This window comes from Bradysia coprophila, chromosome II (genome assembly GCF_014529535.1).
Source record: "Bradysia coprophila strain Holo2 chromosome II, BU_Bcop_v1, whole genome shotgun sequence".
Taxonomy (NCBI): Eukaryota; Metazoa; Arthropoda; class Insecta; order Diptera; family Sciaridae; genus Bradysia; species Bradysia coprophila.
In genome coordinates this window covers 1417887-1440864 of record NC_050735.1, presented here as the reverse complement: position 1 = coordinate 1440864, position 22978 = coordinate 1417887, and the positions used below count along the sequence as shown (strand labels likewise).

The 22978-nt window shown below is 35.1% G+C and overlaps 3 protein-coding genes across 7 annotated transcripts; 2 read left to right on the top strand and 1 right to left on the bottom strand.

The window, feature by feature from the left end:
- The first annotated feature begins 1336 nt into the window (after window positions 1-1336).
- LOC119073840 (sex-lethal homolog) lies at window positions 1337-8476 on the top strand. Of its 2 annotated transcripts, none has more exons than XM_037179712.1 (7): window positions 1337-1735; window positions 2180-2228; window positions 2435-2695; window positions 5654-5761; window positions 6833-7014; window positions 7091-7118; window positions 7962-8476. In XM_037179712.1, the coding sequence occupies exons 1-7, from the start codon at window positions 1695-1697 to the stop codon at window positions 8178-8180; spliced, it is 888 nt and encodes a 295-aa protein (XP_037035607.1). In that variant the 5' UTR covers window positions 1337-1694; the 3' UTR covers window positions 8181-8476. The 2 variants fall into 2 exon arrangements, with proteins under 2 accessions (XP_037035607.1, XP_037035691.1); XM_037179796.1 differs by having other exon boundaries at window positions 1388-1735; window positions 2453-2695.
- A 4740-nt stretch (window positions 8477-13216) lies between these two features.
- On the bottom strand, window positions 13217-17523 carry LOC119073277 (45 kDa calcium-binding protein). The gene is made up of 5 exons (XM_037178695.1): window positions 16707-17523; window positions 14180-14436; window positions 13929-14119; window positions 13624-13860; window positions 13217-13563 (listed from the first exon to the last, which is right to left on the bottom strand). The coding sequence occupies exons 1-5, from the start codon at window positions 17012-17014 to the stop codon at window positions 13489-13491; spliced, it is 1068 nt and encodes a 355-aa protein (XP_037034590.1). The 5' UTR covers window positions 17015-17523; the 3' UTR covers window positions 13217-13488.
- A 1493-nt stretch (window positions 17524-19016) lies between these two features.
- LOC119074527 lies at window positions 19017-22017 on the top strand. Of its 4 annotated transcripts, XM_037180906.1 has the most exons (7): window positions 19023-19138; window positions 19196-19310; window positions 20636-20783; window positions 20861-20930; window positions 20989-21044; window positions 21465-21563; window positions 21685-22017. In XM_037180906.1, exons 1-7 carry the CDS (start codon window positions 19132-19134, stop codon window positions 21784-21786), a joined length of 597 nt encoding a protein of 198 aa, XP_037036801.1. In that variant the 5' UTR covers window positions 19023-19131; the 3' UTR covers window positions 21787-22017. The 4 variants fall into 4 exon arrangements, with proteins under 4 accessions (XP_037036880.1, XP_037036623.1, XP_037036717.1 ...); XM_037180985.1 differs by having other exon boundaries at window positions 19017-19310; window positions 21669-22017; XM_037180728.1 differs by having other exon boundaries at window positions 19018-19310.
- Window positions 22018-22978: the final 961 nt, after the last annotated feature.

Here is a 22978-nt window from a genome sequence, read left to right as displayed (position 1 = left end):
TTGGGGCATATAAACTTTACGAGAGTGGCTGGGTCCAATCGGTAATGACGAAAAATGTTGCGACTGGCAAAGTTTCCGTGGCGTTGGTAATTTATATTGAAGAAGGGTTATGTATTTACGTGTCAAATAGAAACAAATGTGCGTGTTTCTAAATTCGGTAAAACAGTTTCCGTCTCAATGTAGCTTTTATCAGCCATTTCATTTGATGTTTCGACCGCGATGTCAGTTTCAATCAAACTTGGATCATCTCCTTCATTGGACGTTTCGATTTGAATGCCTTCATCTAGATATTCTTCATCCAGATATTGTTCCTCATATCCCAAACGTAGAGTTGGGACCCAGTCACTGTATCCTTTCAAGGTTCAACCAATAATTACCCAATTACACAACAGGCATCGTAAATTACTGAAAGAATAATTAAACAAACTCTTAACATTCACCGGTTGAGTTTAGATTGATCTCCTTTGTTTATATTTATGTTGCCATCGATATTTTGCACCATCAGGTTTAAATATTGAGAAAAACCTTTGAATAAATAATTAATTACCTTTTACTACTTGTATGAAGAAGAAAAAACAAATAACATGTGAAAAACAAAACTCAAACTTATTTTGAGTAAATATTTTTCCACGCAAATTCAAATATTCGGACCACTTTATTTTGACATCTATACCTCAAGGTAAGTTAAATTTAACTTGTCTTCTCTCATTTTTCCTCTCTGAAAACACTGTATTCCCTCTATCCGTCGAAACGACCCAGTCGTCATATTAGCAACTCTCTGAGTAGAAGTAGTAGTAGTAGTATTTTGTTCAAAACATTTTATTTATTTTCACCATTTGACGATGATTTATCAAAACTAATTATTTTTCTTTTTTCGTAATTGTGCTGTGTTTTCGCGCCCCTTTATTTGTTATATGTTCTAGTTCTCTTTTTTATGAATATAACAGAATGAAAGACAAACCAAAAGATTTATTTTTGATAAATACTAAAACCACGGCAGAGTAAAACCAGGCAGTAGCGGCTCATTTTTGAAACGTCAAATAAGGAACTGTTCGATAATGAACTCAAATGAACACTGACATAAATTGAAAAATTTTATTCGCAAAAAAAAGGCTACTAGATAATTCAGGTCCATAGTCAAATCAAACGCCTGGTTTACTTTACTCTGCCGTGCCAAACTAATTGACATCTTTAATGTCACTTTTAACTGAGGAGTTAATTTCCTTCACGAACAAAATCGGTTGTGAAGAATGTACCTTCAAAGATAACTTTGACAGCAATAACTGTTCAACAAAAGTCAACGTCGGTGAATGAAATAGAATTTCTGTACAAGCCACGTCCAAAACTCTAACACCTTTGTTAAATAAATGACAACTGACAACACTGTTCGAAGCGAATCGAAAAAGGTCGAAAACATTTTCTACACAGGAGCATTTAGATGGTAATGTTGCCATCCCTTAAAACTAAAAAAAAAAATTGCGTGTGGAGTACTCGCGTTTTGCTTTTGTCGTAGAACAACAAAATAAAAGTTTTGGTTTAGTTAAAAAACGGTTTTAGAGCCAATTACACTAAAACGAATTTACGCAATGCGGTATACAATAGTTATTATTTGACAATAGACTGTTATCGAGAAAACGAACTGAGCCAAACAATAAGAAAAATCCGAGTGTGTGTTGAAAAAAGGCAAACAAAAAATGTACAACAAGAACCAGAATGGCTATCCAAATAGGTCGAGGTAAGTTAAATGCAGGGTAGTTCACATAGAACATTTTACTGTGTGGCCGTTTAGAATGTTTTTCATTTTAGTTTTATTATTCACCTTTTCGATTTGTTGTTCGAATTGAACGTCTGTTTAATTTTTTTTTCAAGAATAACACAAAATTCGGTAGGTTTCAGAACAGTTTGCATATTTAAAGTGTCAAACCCGTGAGTAAATGCCAAAAAAAATCGATTTTGTTGCATTATTTTCGTTTAATCACTCAAAATCATCGGATCCATAACCTACAAAGTGAATTGAATCTTGTTTTCATTCGTTCAATTTGCATTTTATTGACTGACTCTCTGTCGAATAATTTGTTTAGAGTTTCTGCCTTAAATTATGCTTTGCCGTTCCCGATTCATTGTTGTTTTTCGTTCGAAAAGAGTACACAAAATTTTGTTTTATTGTTTATAATTGCAGTGGAAGTCGCATGTGGCACGGGATGTCCAGTTCACTGCCTTGCGGAATGGTAAGAACAGTTTCTAGCATCAACGACAGGCTAATTTTAAGCATATACTGGATAGATTATGTGCAAAAAAACCGAAATTATCCAAAAACGATAATCGAGTTCTAGCTTTAGTGTCTCGCTTAGATGAATCCAGTGTAATTTATCCAGTAAATGCTTTACAGCCTACCAATATTCTCTTTCAAGTTCAAATTCTCTAACAATTCTAGTCGCAATATGCGTACCAGGACACAGATTTCTCATCGGCCTATCCATCGCGACGAATGTTCGATATGCCACCGTCGAGTAGTACATTAGGAGCAGTTGGTCATATGTCTTCATCCAGCACAAGTTCACTAACTGGCTGTAATAACAGCGGAACCAATTTAATTGTTAACTATTTACCGCAAGATATGACAGATAGAGAATTTTATGCATTATTTTCAACAACGGGACCGATTGAATCCAGTCGTATTATGAGAGACTTCAAAGTGAGTTTTTGTTGTTGGTTTTTTTTCGTTGTTATTGGTGTTACAGTGCGCTGCAAACATTTTGTGTGTCTAGATAAATTCACTCCCAAATTTCTAACTTCTAATATCACTTCAACGATAGTGGATGTTTGATTGGAGAGTGACAAAACTGGGAATGTTGATAATTCGGAGAACTATTGATTGTCTCAACTATTGCACCTCTGACAGGAGAATTTTAAAACAGGCACATCCTTTATCAAATTTTTGGGACACTAAGCTTGGTATGGCTGTTATATTTTTAGATTAACGATTCTGTTTCGTCATTCCTTTTAATATTCTCCTCGACAAAATAAATTTGTTGACACTTCGAAGCTGTCTCGCGTGAATTATAATAATGTCGTACGCTTGTTGATCTTACTTATTAAACTCTTCATGCTCCCCAATCATTGACAAGTGTTTTAGCACTAATTTAAAGTGACTCACGATTCCAACGATTTTCTTGTCGCTAAAAGTTCCAACGAGAAAAGCCCTAATGACCGAATGTACCCACACAGTACACGGGAAATCCATGGTTGATATTGTAAAACGAGTTGTTATCCCAAAACCAATCAGCAGTTTGGATGAAGAAAGGTTAAGTTGTTAAATTTCCACCGTTTCATTTAGTGCTATCAACTGAGTAAAAGCAGGAGCAATGCATGTGTTCAACATTATTTCTCGATGAGACATTACAAAACATGTTTCGATGAATGCGGCGAATGCAGGAACTCGTTCAGGAACTAAAAATTCGTTACCCAAAGTGAAGATTTTGACATATTTTGTATGAAAGAAGTGTCACAATCGTCACCAGTGAAACTCAACGAAGAGATGCTGAACGAGCTCCAGCGCTTCTTAGAACCATTACACGTGTTAAGGAGTCACTTGGACTTTTTAAAAAAATCGTTCTTTTCATCGTATTTCGTTAACTTTCGATGGCCTTGACATGTAAAATCCTTAGACAAATTATACATAGACTGGTATTTCGTACGATAAAATGTGTCCCCAACATGAGTTTGTATAAGATAACATATTTCGAACGATTTTACACCAATTCATGTTGACGCTTTTGATAGTTCACTTTGTCCACTTAATTAAGAGTTGTCACACATACCGCAATTTCATATTTCATGTTGGGACTATATTTCCTCCCTTGGTATAATTACTCTTGGGTAAAATCCACTACAAAACTCGGGATCAAAGTGAAAACTTACGTTTTCGTACGATAAAAGTGTGATCGGCTTCGCCTCGGATCAATAAAATTCACACGAAATTTTTCAACGTTTTATCCCTTGTTATGTAAATGACTGCACCACCTGGAAACTCGTTTTCCGTCAATGACAGTTGCGTTAAAACTCGTTTCCGGCGTTTTTACGAGTAAAATATACTTCGTTATGGTTTGGAGATGCAGCACTCGTCAAAATGAAAACTTTAAAACGAGAACGTAATCTACCATTGGGGTAGGGTAATCTCGCACACCACATAAATTCATGGTGTGCGAGATTCACCTCTAACTGGTGAATCTCGCACAGTCATGACTTTTCGTTACATGTCGTAAAAGGACGCATACTATGAACGCGTGTGCGAGATTCCCCGACACCCTACCATTTAATGCCTCGTGTGTGTTCAGCACAATTATCACGAAGGATTTTACATTACTTTTACGTCGAGTTTGATAGTCTTCAGATTCCAAGCAAGCTTTTCGACGCTTTCAACGTTTAAAATTCTTTATGCAATTCGGGATAAAACAGGGAAGTCACATCAAGGAGCGTTCGGTTCAGAAGAAACTGAACTCTGAACGTTTCGTCCACAGTTGTTGTGTAAATGACTTGGGGAATGCAAATATATTTCACAGCGAAATGAATCTGTCTTCTGAATAAATCAGAATGTCTGACAAGTGCGACCAGAAATTAATGCCAGACGAAAGACTGAAAAATGCCGCCCAAAATGAGAAGAACCAAAATGTATTTATTTTTCGAAGTGCCCAACCAAAAGGTAAAAGATGGCACTGGTCGAAGTTCTTCGATTTAAAAATTTATTGGCCCTTTCGACACATCCTTTTTGAAGATTTTTTTTTCTAGCCAAGCCATTGCGTTGTTCTTTCCTTTATCCATCCATCCATCCGTATTTAAATACCGGCATCAAGTCATCATTTTCATTGACAAATTACGCCAAACTCAAATTTAGATTCATTTTGAGAAGGCCGGTCTCATATCATATGTAAATAAGCTGGGAAGAATTGACTTATTTGATATGGTAATTTGTAATGCATTCGAGGCGATAAATGAAAGAGAAACGTGTGCCTAAAGCTTATGTAAAATTCAAGTCAACATAAAGTGAAATTAAATCTACCGATAAACGTGACAGAACTTTTATTTCCTTAAAACGTTTTCTCGTGCCAAAACCATTAAGAGTGAAAGCCAATCCTTACATTTTCGTTTTAGGTTACTGTCGATTTTTCTTTCTTTTTTTTGCACGCTCTAATAGTCCTGTTACTTGTATAATATTCACATTTGGGCGACATTCGAAAATTTTACTCTTCGCCTTGAGACTATGCGTTATGCACAGGATTTTTCCACCATTCTCTGAACAGAACATTTGGCAAAAATACAGATTTTTCGTTCGTTTCGATCTTCCGTATTGACCCAGTTCATGTTGCCATATTTCAATGCATTAAAAAACATTGTCACATACTGCTGTGGTGATTATTTCTGATAAATAACCACCGGCAACATAAAATATGTAATGCGTAGCATGGGTTCTGCCTATAAAGTATCCAAAGAAAAATCCAATAAAAATTAAACTTTAATTCATTTCGCACCCCATGATATGTGCCCATTACCAATTTATGTAATGGCATAAACCTTTCGCTTGTATTTTATGATTTGATTGTTATTTCACGGTGTGAAGATATTGTTCTATGGTTTCTCCGTTGTTTCATTGCAGACATGTTACTCGTTTGGCTACGGATTTGTAAACTATTTAACCGAAGAAGGGGCACAGCGAGCTATTAAAAGTCTTAATGGAGTTACCGTTCGTAACAAACGGCTAAAGGTAAATTTGATTGATTAAAATGTTGAGTTATTTAATGACAAAGTAATGACGAGATCGGGTTCGAAATGGGTCGACCCGTTTTCATTAAAATAGAGGGTAAAACATTGATGAACTCATGTCGCTGTATAAAACGGGTCGAACAGGTTGTAATTGATATTTTTTAAGCCATTTTATTCAAAAACTCATTTCCATCATTGCTTTCCTATATTTTTCTTATGTCGGGGGAACGAGTGGGCTATTAAGTAGCGAAAAGGTCGCCTAAGATAAATTGGTTTTCCTTCCAAAAAATTTCATAATATCTACGAACTCAGTACTGAACCAACGGTCGATCTCTGACACGGACCTTAAATTGATTTTCAATAGAACACCGGGTAGAGTGTACATAATTGAAATGTTTGATGTTGCGTGCGTTCATTTGGAATAAGTGTCGATGGTCGATCGGTTTTTATTTTGAACGCCAATAGTTAGCTCATCTTTCTACTGTCCGTTAGGTTGCAGTAATGGTTGAAATGTGTACGAAAGTGCTCGAATTTGTCTGTATGTTCCTTTGAGGGATTTTATGTTGGAGTCCATTTCAGTCAGTTGTTTCTATTTTATAAATCAGCAAAGTTATAGCCGTCACAGTTAATGATTCATCATTAGCGATGGTTATAACAGTAATCGCTGTTGAACGGCAGTTTCGATCATTCAACTGGTCTGATGTAGCAGGATGTAGACAGATGATCAAGAGTTGTTTCGAACTCAAAGTGTCTGACTACCCACGCTATCCCGACACCTTTGCCTAATTTGATCTCGATGGGCTCGCGACACAGTCCCAGTTTCAAATCGAGCCCTATCCAACTATCAACTAACGACAACCAAGACCAATGGTTGACTCATTCGTACTTTACACGGGTCAGCCAGACTTAGAATTGAACGAAATTGTATTTTAGGTTTTTTTCGTGTTGTCACTAGTCACTAGCGAGTACGGAAAGATGGAATAAATTTTCTTATTGTTAGCCGAATAGAATTTTAGGTTTACGTTGCATTGAAAAATTGAATATTTTTGACAGAAAACATTTCGCTACACAGGTTTCATATGCTCGACCTGCCGGTGAAGAATTAAAAGAAACTAATTTGTACGTTACGAATCTTCCGCGCACGATAACCGAAGAGCAACTGGATGAAATATTCGGCAAATACGGTTTAATTGTGCAAAAGAATATTTTACGTGATAAAATGACTGGAAAACCGCGCGGTGTTGCATTTATACGGTAAGAAAACTGGCTGTTGTTGTACGAAATTCAATATCAAATGTGCTAATTCGATGAAAAAACTTCCAATTTGCAGATACAACAAGCGAGAAGAAGCACAAGAGGCAATTACAATTTTATTTCTTTTATTAAAAATCTTTTTGTTCAGTTGATAGTAGTTAACGGGAAATAGACCTGGTCGAAGAGATGGAAAGGTTTAATTATTAGGTACCGTTAGCCACTTCATATAAACCGCTGTGTGTGCATCATTGTCTCGGAAATCGATAGCAACGGCCTACATAGCAATGGTTTCCTTAGTAATGTATTCCATAGCAACGGTTTCCGTAGCATACGTTTCTGTGGCCAAATTGTTTTGTAAAAAGTCCTTAAACGTGTTACACACGGCAGGAATATGACCACGGTAATTATCTGGTCTATTACTTCCATCGATCAACGTATTTGTATTCTGTTGATTTCAAATCTTGTACTTCAATTTGTTTAACATGCATTTTACTATATAAAGGACCATGTTACTCAGAGCTTGTCATTATTTTTGTCGTCGTTATCGATAGCATTTGAATAGCCGTATGTGACAGGTTAATTTTACGATCTGCCACTTCTCGACAGTTATGATTACTCGATACGATTATGACGAGCTAGTTATGAGTCATCGAGGGTAGTTCTAGTTTTACCGAGTTACAAGAACTTTTAAGTTACATAGAGCCGATTAGAGTTATATTGCTCGAGAGTTATGATGGTAACCGTTACCGCTCCTTTCTTATATCATTGAAATGGTTTACTCTAAACTCATTTGGTTATTCCATATTCTATTCCCCTCCCGACCATTTTAATTTCGTCTAAATTTACAAAACAACCGGCCACTCCACCTTCGATCAAGTCTTAAATACTATCACCAGTTTCGATAACGTTTGTTTGCGTAAATTCATTGTTTGCGTTTAATATTACAGGCGATCGCCGCACTCAATAACGTTATACCCGAAGGAAGTAATCAGCCATTGACAGTGCGCGTGGCCGAAGAGCATGGCAAGCAGAAAGCGACGCAATTTTACAATTCAACGATGAACATGAACATGAATATGATGAATTCGATGCACTATCCGCCGCCGAGCAGTGTAATGCATAGAGGTAGAGCACGATTCCGATTTCAAAACATAAGTCCGTATTGAGATGGAAAAGTATTTTTGCTTTGCTTCTTCCTTCGTCTCAACTTTCATTTCGATCTTCTTCTCTTTTTTTTTGCCGATTTGTTCTCTTTTATTTTCGCCGATCACTTTTTTTTTCTTCCTTTCTTTGGTTGAATTTGCACATTTTGTCCTTGCTGATTTCCTGGTAATTTCGAAGTTTTTAATTTAATTTTTTTAGCTTTAGAATTTAGTTTGATTTTATCAAAACAGAAAATTAATTTTATGGAATGATGAACTGATGGTTAATTTTGTTGATTAAAAAAGAAATTAAATTTAAATTTTGTTTTAAGTTTTTCTTTTGTTGTTCTTTACCTCCAGCGATTCATTTGATAAATAGTTTTGTGTTCACTTCAAAGCCACCGAATCCAATAGTTTCTAAAACCAATTTGTAAGCTTACAAGTTTCACCTGACGCAGCAGCTGCAGTATATGAAATTATTGATTTTGAATTGGTTGAATTATTGGTATGAAACTTTATAAGCGGATTTGAGCTTTAGGTGCTTTCAGAGGTGTTTATAGTCGGTATGGCAATTTGTAATGTCACTTAATTCATATAAGAATTGTGAACAGATGAGGAATGTATGATTAAGTCATTGCTTTCTGAACTTCCAATAACATCCATGCCTTTTAGTCGTCATCAATGTTTTTAGTCATGTAACTGTAGCAGTTGTTCATTGAGATACTAGCTAGAATTGCGAATATCGGATTATCGAATTGTCAATCCCATCAACGCAGAATTGCCCTAGGCCGAAAACACACGGGCAATCGTGAGCTGCTGAAATCGACAATTATGCTGCGTTTTCCATTGTAATCCAAGACTGCCATTGGAATCTGTGGGTGCAGCTCTTCATTTGTAAAATTAATTTTTACATTCGGAAGTCATGAGTCATGTTTTATGGGCTTCTTTGGAGAACTTCGCAAAAACTTTCAGCGAACTAATATTAGGCCCTCAAAAACCGGTGTTCTTACCTGGCCAAAATGTCTTGAATTGCATGGAATATTTCAGAATGAAATTCCTAAAACAGGCTACGCAGTCTTGGGAACCATTTTTGTGTGCAATTGCTAAGATGAATTGCAACCGCTGTAACATTTCCTCTTTCTAAATTTGGTAAACCCCAATTTGCAGCAAAGTAATCCGAAGTTGAAATTTGCATGACGTAGATTTTGCTGTTACATTAGATGGATTACTGAATTTGTTTTGAAATTTACAATTATTGCCGATGACGGTGGCTTTTTTTTAGAAATTGTTAGATCGACCTATCATAGTATTTTATGCTACAAGAACTGTGAAGGGTATTTCATGTGCACGAAATGAAAAATGCCATTTCGAGAACATAAAATCCCTGCAATCTGTCTACTTTCACCTTGCTCTATTAATTCACCTTCACATTATACAAGATTCAACAACACTGACCGGATATTCGTTTTCGATCATTGCAACGCAAATTCGACTTTCTATAAATTTGAGTCACAGTGGTATACAAATATCATGAAATCGACGTATGATACAAAACACAGTGTGTAGCTTGTTATAAGTCAACAAAATGACTGTTAGCCCAATGTCAAAAAATCGTCTATTATTCATCCCAGTGTAACGGTACGAAATCTAAGCCTATCTTACCAAATCTAAGCGGTGTCTTTTGGGCGTGGGGTAATTTGGCACACGGTGCTAAAACAACGCATTTTCAACTACGTAATAGGTGAACTCGCACACAAATTTTCGATACCAAAATTTTGTATAAGGTGTCATTGAGTCGATGACATGGCTAAAAAGCATTTGCAGCAATAAACATGCGTGTACGAGTTCACCGATACCGTCTTTTGAAGTATTGGCTTTTCGTTCCTAACTGAAACTTCTCTACTGAACGGTGGAACTCTACACTCTCTGCGCTTAGAGAAGCCAAACAGATAAATAGAAGCAGAAAGATCTTTCTACAGACACTCAATGAACCAATCAGAACTTAGAACACTGATATTATTGGTCCAATAGCAAAGTATTCTGGTGGTTTATTCCCGAGACGGAAACTACTATCCTCTGTAGATCACATGTTTTCGCATTTTTTATTGTTATTATTTCTACTTTAATCCTTATAGTCTCGTAAAGGAGACAAGGAAATATGTATAAAAAAGCAAAATTGTAGCAATCCCCTCCCATCCCGCTTATATAAATCAAATAAAATTTGCTAATTGCACTAACATTGTAACTTAGGATAATGACCTTCATTGAATCATAAAGCTCACACCACTTTTATCATTATATTCAAACCTTTAATGTTACCGTTTTCGCTTTTTCTCAATTTTCACGCTATCACTAACTCAACAATAATTAAAATCTAAATCCGGACTAGACGCTTGGTATAGCAGAAAAAAATCCTATCCATACACCTACTAACAACTGTGCGAAAAATTACGGTGAAAACATAACCTCAAAATAATTTATTTTCTCTTGTCTAATAAATGCATTTTTAATTGTATGTTTAATTAAAAAGAAATTTTTTTGACTAATAGTTAACCGACAGTCTATCTTATACAGTTTAATTTTACTTAAAAAAAAAACTACAACTCTGAACTTAAAACCTGAACGAATTTCAATAATAATATTAAAAAAATGAATTTACTGTAATGCAGACCATATGGAACGGTTAATATTGATTTTGTGTGTACATTTTTTCTTCCAAAATTTCATTTTGTAAATATGAATTGAAATCAATTAATTTCCGAATGAAATATTTACAATAAATAAACGAAAAGCAAACCAGAGATGAATAATGAAAAATTAAAGGAAACCAGCTAAATAAATCCCCGGTTAATCGATAAGTATATAAAAAATGAATAAAGAAAATAAGGAAAAATTTAAAAAATGAAATAAGAAAATAAATGAAAAATTATACAACCTAATTGTTCAACCAATTATACATCCTAATATAACAGCTAAACGTATACATAAAATAACTGAAATAACTGAACTATATATACATAATTACGAAAAATGAAACCAGTAACAATATAAAAAACAAACAAAGAAAAATGCAACCTAAAAACCACTTATAAACAAAACGAAAATCCTTTTGTCGAATTGCGTGTGTCTTCGAATTGAAACGAATAATTTAATAAATTAAATCAAATTCGATTAAAAATTTCACATATTTGAATACCAAAATCGTCATGAAAAATTATATAAAAAAATAATAATAAATAAATTAAAAATTATGTACCTTCCGTAACACATTAAAGGTGAATGAATTGTAGTGATAAAAAAAAATTTGTTGAACTGTTGTTAAAAAGACAAAATTAAAACAAAAACAAGAAAAAAACCTATATAAATATAGAAACTATATAAAAGAAATAGCGATTAAAAATGTTAGTTCTTATGAAAATAAAAAAGGACAGAAAATGCCTAGCGTTCATACGAAAAATCAGTGTATTTTTATTACGTTGGAACCCGAGTCCAAGGCAGTATACTTTGGGGAGGTCAAGCAGATCGACATTTTATTATACATCTTTTCCATTTAAACAAATTTTTTGTATGAAACGTGGTGTGTAACCCGCGTATCTGCATCTGCGTGACCTCCCCAAAGTATACAGCCTTGCACGGGTCCACTGATGTTAATTCTGACTTTGACTGTAAGTGTATTTGTATATCGTAGCTTTTCTGGGCTCTGTACCATGACTTTTTGGAGCAGTTTCCACCTCAAAATAATGAAGTTTGCTAAAGTTTTCCCGAATTTTCTACAGAAAATTTGAATACGCCTTAGCGAATTGAAATTTCGCACCAAAATATCTTAGACTGGAAAGCACTTAATTGACTAGGAACTTTGAAGACTTTTAAAACTCTGATAAATTAAAAATTGTGTTTTCATGCCTTGGGCAAAAATTACAGAATTTTTCTCGTAACTTAGGCCCTCAGAATAAAAAGTTGTACACCAATCTGTTGTGGACGATTGATTTTAGGCACTTCGTTCGGGCTACAACAAGCGAAATTGCCTAAAAACAATCGTCCAAAACAGATACACAAATAACTATTTCATGCTTCGGGGCCGAAAATGAGGCCAATTTTTTAGTCTTTTTCTGGTTTTCGGGCCCTTTGCACCAGTTTGGGACGGTTGATTTTAGGCATTTTCGATTTCTCGAAATTACCTAAAATCAAGCGTCCAAGACTGGTCACTCGAGAAAATGCAATTTCTAACTTTTCCTACGAGGTAAACACAACATTTTTTACTACAGAAACCTACAAAGTTTCAGCAGTGAAAGAAAAAGAATGTCCGAAATCGACTCCGTATTGCCTGAGAAAGGAAGTACTACTCAGGGCTTACCACTCCACGGACATGTATAGTAGTCAAATACCTATTGTTATTTCATTCTTAAACTTTTTTATGATTGGTTGTCGACTGATCACTTAATGTTCGCCTATCCTAGTGAGTGCTCCTTTTGCACCTTTAGAATTTATATTGATCACAGAGAAAATTATTTTTTCCTTATCCTTTTCGTCGAACACCTTTTTTTCTCGGCAACTTTTCTCCTATATTCGCGAAACTCATCTTCTTTTGACAGAGTGCTTAGCAAAAGAAGTACTTCAGGGACCCAATACTTAAGAGGGTAGACACTGAAGCATTTTAAGCTATCATCAATAGCTTCCAAAAATAATGACAATAGCTATTGCAGTCTAAAACAAAACGTATGAACCGATATGCTAAGATTCGATTCGACTCGACTAGATCTTATTCAGAGCTAGTCGTGAATCGTCAATTAATTCGTTACTATACTGTCACTGTACGCATGCATGACAAGCATCGTTTATACACTTAATACTTTCAATTGAAAATGATGACATTTACAACATTATTTGCGTTCGAAAACCAGTAATTTGCCATCCTGTCTGCCTCTCGAATCTGTTACTTCTGTTGTGAAATCTTCCATTGCGTTTGTCGTACACATACACTTTACCGAATTAGCCAGAATAGTCCAGAATAGAAGAAGAGTATGGTCTATGAGGATGCCAAGGAACAAAAACCAGTAACAGTTGAAACGGTTAATACTTTATTTTCCTCAATCTTACGACATATTTACACGATGAAGAATTAAGAAAGAAGGGACGGATTCATTTCTATTTACTTTTCTTATGCATTTCAATCACACGAAATATCGCGCTCACAAAAGGTGAAATTATATCCCCGACTGATGTCGTATTGTCATCAGTGAGGGTTAGAAGTATATACGGTAGGATAACAACGATACACATTTTAAAGATTTCGTAAACAATTGATCTAAAAAAGACGTAGTTTCTGGTCGATCTAAAATTCATCGTGGAAATTCTCATACGTAGATATCACTTTTGATCTAATGAACGAGTCTGCATGGCTCAATACCTAAGGACATGTAAAAATTGTGATGAAATGTACCAATGCGATAAGTTGCCAAATCATTACCTCATCTAAGTCCAAACGTTGATCGTTATTCTCATCAGCCAAATTAAATAAGCTGGCCGCTTCGGTCAATGCATGGCGCGGATGTCTTGGATCGACATATGACAACAGTTCCGAACGGTTAGCTTTACCATTATGGTCAGTGTCGATTAGTCTTTTAAACTCTTCCTGACGCTCGTACATAGTCTTTGTGATGATATACTTCCGCCATTTATCGTCCAAATCGTCAGCTGACACTTGCTTTTCGTTTCAAAAGAAAATTCATGAAATTTAAGTGTTTCAGGTGGGTGAGTGTACAATCAAAATACCGAAAATTCGTCGAGAGTTAGATTATCATCTCCATCTTCGTCAAATTGTCGCAAGAGATCATCGACCAAGGTTAATAGATTCGAAACACTCGATTCTGGATGGCGAAAAGTGAGAAATTCGTCCAGTGTCAAGCTGAAAGAGTCAGTTCGTGCTGCTTCGGACCAAAGTGCTTTGTCACGCATCATTTCCTCTACAATTTGTTTTTCTCACATTTAAAAACCTGTGTACCACGGAAACGGACAGTTCAAACCTTTAGTCTTACGATCCAACGGAATGTGCTTCTTTTCGTCGTGGTTCTTTATGTACTCATCGTTCAGTCCTCTTGATTTCAAGAAAAACGCATGATACTCGTCCCAAGTAACAAGTCCATCTCTAGGCGAGACATCAATCGCAGCGAAATTGGTTGGATTCGCTTTGATGGCCATGTCAACATGGTCGCGTACACGTCCGTTGATGAACCGAGCAAGCTCTTGAACGGTGAGTGTTAAGTCTTTGTTTAAATCAGCCCTGAAAATTGAATGGCAATTAACTGTTGAATTATAGCGTCGACCATAAACACTGTTTATTAAACAGTCCTCGTTTGTCTCATAAACGAATGAAATGATAACCGAATTGCAATGCAACTCATCGAATGAAGAGAGTCGGTGAACGTAATTTTCAATACCAAGCAAATCAGTTTAGGTCATCGAAATGTTTCATTGTTTCGTTTATGAAAATATTTCTTGAAACCCGTTTAACAGGCAATTTGACTTTCGGGTGGAACTGGTACTATGGTATGTATAATGCAAGCGTTTTTACGGCAAATTGAAAGTCTTGATAAGAGTGCATCATCGTGAAAGTATACCATCAACGCACTTCAAGCATGAGTGGTACTCTAAATAGGGCACTAAAACTGGACAGTGTATCAAACAAATTTTGGCAGCTGTCATTAAAAGCACGTTTGCTAGAAGTGCGTTGATACCATACAAAATGTTGAACTAACAAAAGAATTTTCTTGTTTACTAAATCATTTCTTTGGAAGTATGATCATGACCTATACCAATACTAACAGCACTAAACACCTACATGCATTATTAAATATTTCATTCTTAAATAATTCGATGGTAGATCGATATCGGGTTCGTATACTAGTTTCGACCATATCTGGGCATATATTTGTATGTATTGGTTAGGGGCTGTCCATAAAAGACGTCCGTCATTTTTTTTAGTTTTGTCCCCTTCACCTATGTTCATGTTTTTCCCAAGGTAAATATAGTGAGGAGGTAATGCCATTCAGACGCGCGGCCTAGCACATAAGTTCGATGCCAATGACATCTTTTTTTTAAATAGTTGACTACGATTTACTTGTATTTCACAAAAATATTTTCGCTATCTCATAACAGATGACCCGACTTTCTATTCCATTTTTTGCTTAGGGGCTGTTGCGTCAATAAGTGACAGTACTGCAGGGGCTATTTAGTTGAATTTGGAGAATTTGACGAATTTTGGCGAATTTTGACGAATTTTGGCGAATTTTGACGAGTTTTGGCGATTTTTTGTGAATTTATACATGATTTTAAGAAATTTCAAAGAATCGTAGAGCTTAGTTACATATTTTTGGCCAAGACATTCTAGAAATCTATTTTTAACCGGGAAGCCATGATGGCTTTTTTTTGGAAAAACGATGAAAAATGTCCTAATTTTGTGAATTTTACATATATATTTGTGAATTTGGTAGATTCTTGCATATTTTTGTTATGCTATATCACAAAACTAGCAAAATATTTCAAAAAACATAAATTTGGAAGAAAATTTTCAAAATTTGAATTTTTTAATTTGGGAGAATTTCGGCGAATTTCGACGAATTTTGGCGAATTTTGGCGAATTTCGGCAAATTAATTCAACTAAATAGCCCCTGCAGTACTGAGAAATATTGTTTGTTCACTACACCAAAATCTAATTTCTGTTGAAAGCTAACACACTCATGGTCGTTATTGCGGTCGTATACATTTTTCGAAAAGGATTCTGATGAAAAGATATCATCCAAAATGAAATACTAGAATGACTCTAATTTTAGCTAAGTACCGATGCCTCTTAAATGCACGCTCTATTGGCTATTTTCAAAAAATCCAGACGGCGTTACTTTCTATGTGAAACTTGACACATTGACTAGTACAAAATTTATTCACTACTATCTTGCGTCAATACTTTCGTCGTGAAACTTGGCACTTCGGCTGGTACAATTATTTTCCACTATCGCACCCTTCAAATAGCCAATTGTATCAGTCAAAGTGCCAAGTTTCTCATAGAAAGTAGCGCCGTCTAGATATTTCAAAAATGATCAATAGAAAACCTCGGTTGGCCTGCGAAGCGCCACAGTTTTTTTCAGTACTTCATTCTTGGCGATCTATTTTCAGGTGAAAAACCTTCAGTCTGTTAAATTTCCATGAAGCGCCATTGCAGTGAAGTTAGTTTAGATAGATCTAATAGATCTACGACATCAGTAATTTTCTGACGAAATGTAATAGAAATTTACGAAAATCTAAAACATTTTAGCTCTACTTTCCAAACATCATTTACCTATACCAAGCGGAATATTTTGAAAATGTTGGGGTTACGGTCGATCTCGTAATTCGCGGGAAATACAAATTCCACACACTGACAGATCTCTAAAACATTTCCTAGAAAACATTTCCTCTAAAAATTATCCAGTTCTACACACAGGAGAATAGGGTATTGGTATAGCTTACTACAGACTATAGTTAATAAAAAATCGAACACATTTGAAACGAACAAACCTGTAAAATGTTTTTGTCAGTAGTTTATTACCATTCATGGAATTACTTATTATCACAGTATCGCCTAAAATTGGTCGTTTTATTGCACCGTCTTTTGCCTTCAAATCCTTGGTCAAATCATCCGTATGGCTCCATTCACTTTTTTTCAATTCGTCCGCATTAGTTTCGGATAATTTATTTTGTGACGACGATTTCAATGGGAACGTCACACATAGTACCATCAACATAAATATTACATAAAACACACACGACACAATCGTTGACCATCGTGGTATTTTCAATTGTCTTAAGATTTTCACCAGCCTCATAGTTGTACCGTGCGTTTAAATTTTTATGTGATTTGACAATATGTTGGCATGGTGAACATAACACTGGAAGTAATTTCTTCAATTTATTGTAATGTATGGTCACAGTGCAAATTTAATTGTTTTGCGCACACTTTTTCCTTTATTACCATACGTTTCGATTCATTTTATTTCATGTATCTATCTTCCAATTGTCTGTTAACTACATTGTTAATGTCTTTATTGTGCTATATATATATATGCATTGAGAAAGTGGATCATTGATTTTTCGCCAACGTCGTTAACATCCCATTATTCCCGGTTACAATCTGCCTTCGGTTTGTGCATTACTATCGTCAACAAATTGTGAACACATTTCCATTTCAATTAATAAATCAATTCGACAATAAAATATGAATTTACGCGATTATCTAACCTTCCGCACACTGTCCAACGAACTTCAATACGAACACCAACTGTTTAGTAACTGAATTCCATAGCGATACCTTCACTTCACCTTTTTTTCGGAAAACATTTCCCCACCTTTGAAAAGTGAATGTTATTCTCCCTCCGTATATATGAACGAAACACAGCATGAGCACTATATGTGTGCGCTCTGACAAGAAAAATAACCATTGTCGAATATGTGTACATAAAATTGATAGAAATGAGCGTAAGCTATAAAACGTTATTTAACAACATCACAGTGTGATTGGTTCACACTTTATAAATAAAGAAAGCTGAACCGAATACAGCCGTTTCAGATAAAGCGCAAGATTTTGAGGTATGTGTCGTTAGCACCGCTATTGTTTGGTTATGAACGATAGTGGTACGAGTATCTCGTATAGTGAGATAGTATTTTCACATTCTTTTCATTCTTCTTGCCGTTTGATATATAGATTTGTTTTCAAGTTTTTCACATTACCAAACAAATCGTGATGGGGGGTTGCATGCTTATTCACGTTACTTATTACTCGTGAGTACCTAGCCTTAATAGAAAACTTTTGGCTCACGCTATATGAGCATAGTTTACCATTATACACCTCTAAACCTCTCTGTCTGAAAAAAATTTCAAGGAAAGTTAGCGGTAAAATTTACACATTGTCGCTATTTCCCAAGTGATTTCCTCAATATTCTTTACTCAATGAATCCTGTCGTCATATTAGTTTTATTGTAAAAATGTCCTTCGGTTGTATTGTATTACTTCCCTTTACTATGGCTGAGCATGCCACCGATATTTTGAGTAAATTTCATCGATGTTATTTGCGTGATTTAGTCAGGTTATGTCATTCAAATATTGTCTATGCATAGATGTAACGACTGCCGATAAGGCTGTCGAATAAGGTGGTTCTATCCTGTCACCCATATCATTAGGGCATTCATTTGTATACGCAGGTTAAAGCCCAAAACCTGATTTACCTGATTGTGACGTGGAAACACCTGGACCTGTTTTTGATCTGAACCGATTACAGGCGATTTTTAGATCTGACCTTTGAAATGAAACCTGAATATGATAATCAGGCTTTACTTGACTTGAAACCAGGGCATATTTTCAGGAATTTCGGGAAATTTCGAGAGTTTTAGGAATTTAAATCAAAATTCTTGATCCGAATTTTCATGAATTTCTTGAATTTTCAAGATTCAACTTCACGAAACCTATCACCTGAAAAATTTGTATGAGAAACTCAGGTCACCTACAACTTTACCTAAGACCATTCAGTATTCAGAAAGAAGGTTCAGGCCAGATTCTTTTATGTCAAACTAATTTTTAACCAAACCAGTTGACCTATTTCGGGCTGTAGTAGGATTAATATAGAATGGGTAGTGTTGAACAAATTTTTGGAATTCGTACAGACTATTTGTTTGAAAATAATCCCGACTAACATAAAAAATCCTCATTCCATATTGTACACACGAACTGGTATTGACAAAATGGTTTAAAAAAAAGTGTAAACGGAAACAAAAACCAAAATAAACAAAATGGTTTTGTTAAATCAATAGTCATATTGGTAACAATATTATTTTCCGATTTCAAAGGACCATTCATTTGTGGAAAGCTCAGTGCTTTATTCACATCTGCGAAAATTTGGAAACATTTTGTTATTCGCCCAATTTTTCTTTGGTTCAATAAACGGAAAGAAATGAGTGGTAAAGTGATGAAAATACGCGAAGGAACGATAATCAAAGAGTCGAATTCATCAACAGCATCGCATTGTCAGAATACAAATCAGTGCATTGGTCAACATCAAAATAAAGTCAATCGTTGTAAAGGTGACATGGATGACCTGAAAATACAACTAGACAGGGAAAAGCAGAAAAGGTGAAATTGATCTTACAAAAATTAAAATTTATTTAGTTTCTGTTCGATACTTTTTGCTACTGGGAAGATATTAGATTGAAAGGTTTACAGACCAAAACTGGATGTTACAATATATTCCAAGTAAGCGAATGGTATGTCCGTCCAATCTGATTGCACGAGCACACAGAATTCTTTCTCTTTTCGAATTTGTGTGCGACAGAACATTGAAGTGATCGAGATTCATTTAATTATGAACGATCAATATTCGTAGGTATTGGCGAAATAAGGACTAATCTCACAAAGTGCCAACAGTGAGATAAGGACAAATGGCACTTAGTGCGATTAGACTAATGTATTGCAATATTCGCACTTTTTTACTAGAGACTGAAAAACTTTTTATTAATGAAATCAATGCTACTTTAACATTTTGTAAAAGTAAGCATCACTCTCATCTACAAACAATTTGTGAAGGAAATTATCACTTCCTTGTAGCAGGGACGCTGTGTAAAAAGGTAACATTATTACAAAACTACTACAAAAATACTTGTAGAAGAGAGCGAAGCTTCGCTTTACAAAATGTCAAAACAGGTGTTAAGGTTACATTTAATGATTTAGGTCAACGTTAGCTTAATTAATTACGTCATAAAAAGCTTTTCAATCTAGAAAAAAAAGTGCGAGTAGTGTAATAAAGACTAATCGCATTCCGACTATTTCGATTTCATTTTATTTCACTATTCGCACAATGTACAATTAGTCAAATAAAGACTAATTTCACGAAGTGCGAATAGCAATTTCGAAATAGTACATTTCGTACCTAGGACTAAAAGTCTTTTTTAGCGTGTGAGAAGTTTCCAGACAGAGCCGAAGGCGAGGTCTGGAATCGAATACGCTAAAAAAGACTTTGAGTCCGTGGTACGAATAGTATTTTTCATATTGGGCGCACTTTTTCTCCGTCCGAAACTTCTCACACGCTAAAAAAGACTTTTAGTCCTAGGTGCGAAATGTACTATTTTACAACGCAGACCTTTCCTTTCGGGAGTTAATATTGTGAAAAACATTGTGGCCTCGGGGAAAAAATAGAAAATGTCAAAATTTCCAACTTTTCCCCCTCGGTAACTATAGTTCCACCTACATAAAGGAAATCATTTTGTTCTAAATTTAAAGGCGTCATTTAATACGGAACAATAGTAACTTTTTTGAAGAACAAATCAGAACAAAAAAACAAACTCATCAGATTTTAACGAAAACATTTTGAGAAATTTTATTTTTGTAAAAACTTGGTCAATTCAATTTCTTTCAATGAAAGCTGTATCGTGTAATGTGTTCTCCTTTCCTGTTTATTCAAGAAATACAATTCAATCAGAATATGGAGAACTCAAACAAAAATTGAACGAATTTTGTATAGAAGTGGATGAAAATAAGAAAAATCCTATTTCGAAGTACGATGCTGCAATAACGAAACAAAGTTATTTCAATGACACACTGGCGAAACAAGTTAGTTAGTCCATTACATATACGGGTAATTTATGGGTCAGTTTAATCAGAATTAATATCTCTCTGTATTCGTGTAGGTGTGTGAATCGAAAGAAAAATTGAAAAATTTGTCACAGTCTCTGAAGCATATTGAAGTATGTGGAAAAGGTAAAATCATTTCTTGGGTTTCGTGGCAGTTATAATCATGTAATGAACTTGTCTTTAGCAGATTGCAATATACATATGAGAGATTTGTTGATTGACTACAATTGCATATCAAAGGTAAGAAGATATTATGTTTAATTAGGTAGAGCAGCCTGCCAAATCATGCCTAGAAAAAATCTCAAATCTCAAGTAAGTGATGGTTCTTCGGATTTTTTTTTTCTCTAGACAAGAGACTATTTTTGGGAAAACATGTACCAACATTTTCCTAGATTTTTCCATATTTTTCTTAATTTTCTAAATTTTTCTTTTCTTAGAAAAATGCAGGAAAATGTTGGGAAATTTCGGAAAATATAGAAGAGAATACCAAAACTATTCACTGGATTTTTCCTATTAGTTTTATAAAAATTACATAAGCCTGTTACCGGAAAGGTATTTGGTTTTATCTGGCACAATTTTCTAAATGAAGAATTTACATCTACGTCTTCCTTTCCGCTCAAATTTATTTAATGGAAACTTCACAGCACAAGTTTGTTTCAGAGTGAACTAACGAAGGAAATCAAGCGATTCCAGCGGATGCAAATCGATTTGAAAAGTAATTTGGACCGACTACAATGGCGGCTCGATTGTGAGTCAAAGGTACGAATAGAAAACCTTTGATATTTTGTGAGCGCAAAAGTGTAAAACTATTCGCATAGAAATGTTACAACGTTAAGAAACAATAATAATTCAGCTATCTATCAGTGTTCTTCCATTTCAGATCTATCACAGTGTTCTTGATCAGTACCATAAAATGCAAATGGATTTGTATTATCTAAAGAATTTGAACGAGAAAACATCAGCTCGTGATTTATGGTGTTAAATTTGTAAGATCTTGAATCTAAAGAAATTCAAGCATCAAATTACTTAAATTGAAAGCATATTAGAAATAGGAAAGACCATGGCACTGCTCTCAGGCCCGGACTGGCCATTACCGACGATCGGAAATTGGTCTTGAAAATTGTTGTGCAGGTTTCTCGAAGAGCCAATAGGTAGCCAGTCCGGTCCTGACAGCTCCTAGCATTAACTTGAATTGACCCTTTGCAAATTTGTAGCCTACATTTAGTCGGAAAAATATTCGTTTTTTGATGACTTCTCTGAAACAAAATCTTATTTTTTGTTACTTTTAAAGGAAAATTTGGTTTGTTGGTGATAGCTTATCTTCCTTGGAGAAACCTATGTAGATTGTGTAAATTTATGTAATCTGCACAAGTTTCTCCAAAATATTTATTTGATTTGTTTTGATTTTGTTTGAATTCATCGTATTTGGGTTACGTACGAGTCGTTCAGTATGTCCATCGTTGCAGCCACCAGGCATACTATGCAACTGCCTAAATTACGAAGCGTTACCAATTTAATATAATCGCTAGAAAAATTCCATGTGGACTGTCTGACACATGAATCTGATCTAGATCATTTAGGTGGTAGGCTAGTACGTAAGCACTGAGCCATTCTGACCCATGATGTCACAATACTGCATTTAAAAAAACTTAGTGCAGAAGACATGCACGATTTTGTGACAGAATTTCATATGTTTATTCTCTCAAAATCTTGCATCTCTTTTGCACAAAGTTTTTATACGTTTTAGGATAGGGCCATATGACATACGAGTGTTAATGCTAGGAGCAATGCTATGTAGAGACACACAAAAAATTGGAAAAGTGGACACATTATTATGTACTTCAAAGCTCAGCACTGCATCACTTTACTCGTTATAATTAAACTAAAGGCAAAAAATGTGATGAGTCTCGTGTCGATCACAATTTCACATTCTTCGGTTAAGTGGGACAGGCATCCTCCATACAGACAACGCTTCTCACTACTTGACTTAAAACGTAATCTTTCGTTTCTGGTTCGGAACCATCTAGAACACCTGTATTCTAGATTTTATTTGCAAAAAAATGTTTAGGTAAAAATTGCAATTTTCCTACACTGTGGAAAATTCCGACTTTGTTAAGAACTGTATCTAATTAAGTTGGCTAGAGTCAAGTTAATTAGAGTACATCTCTTAATTG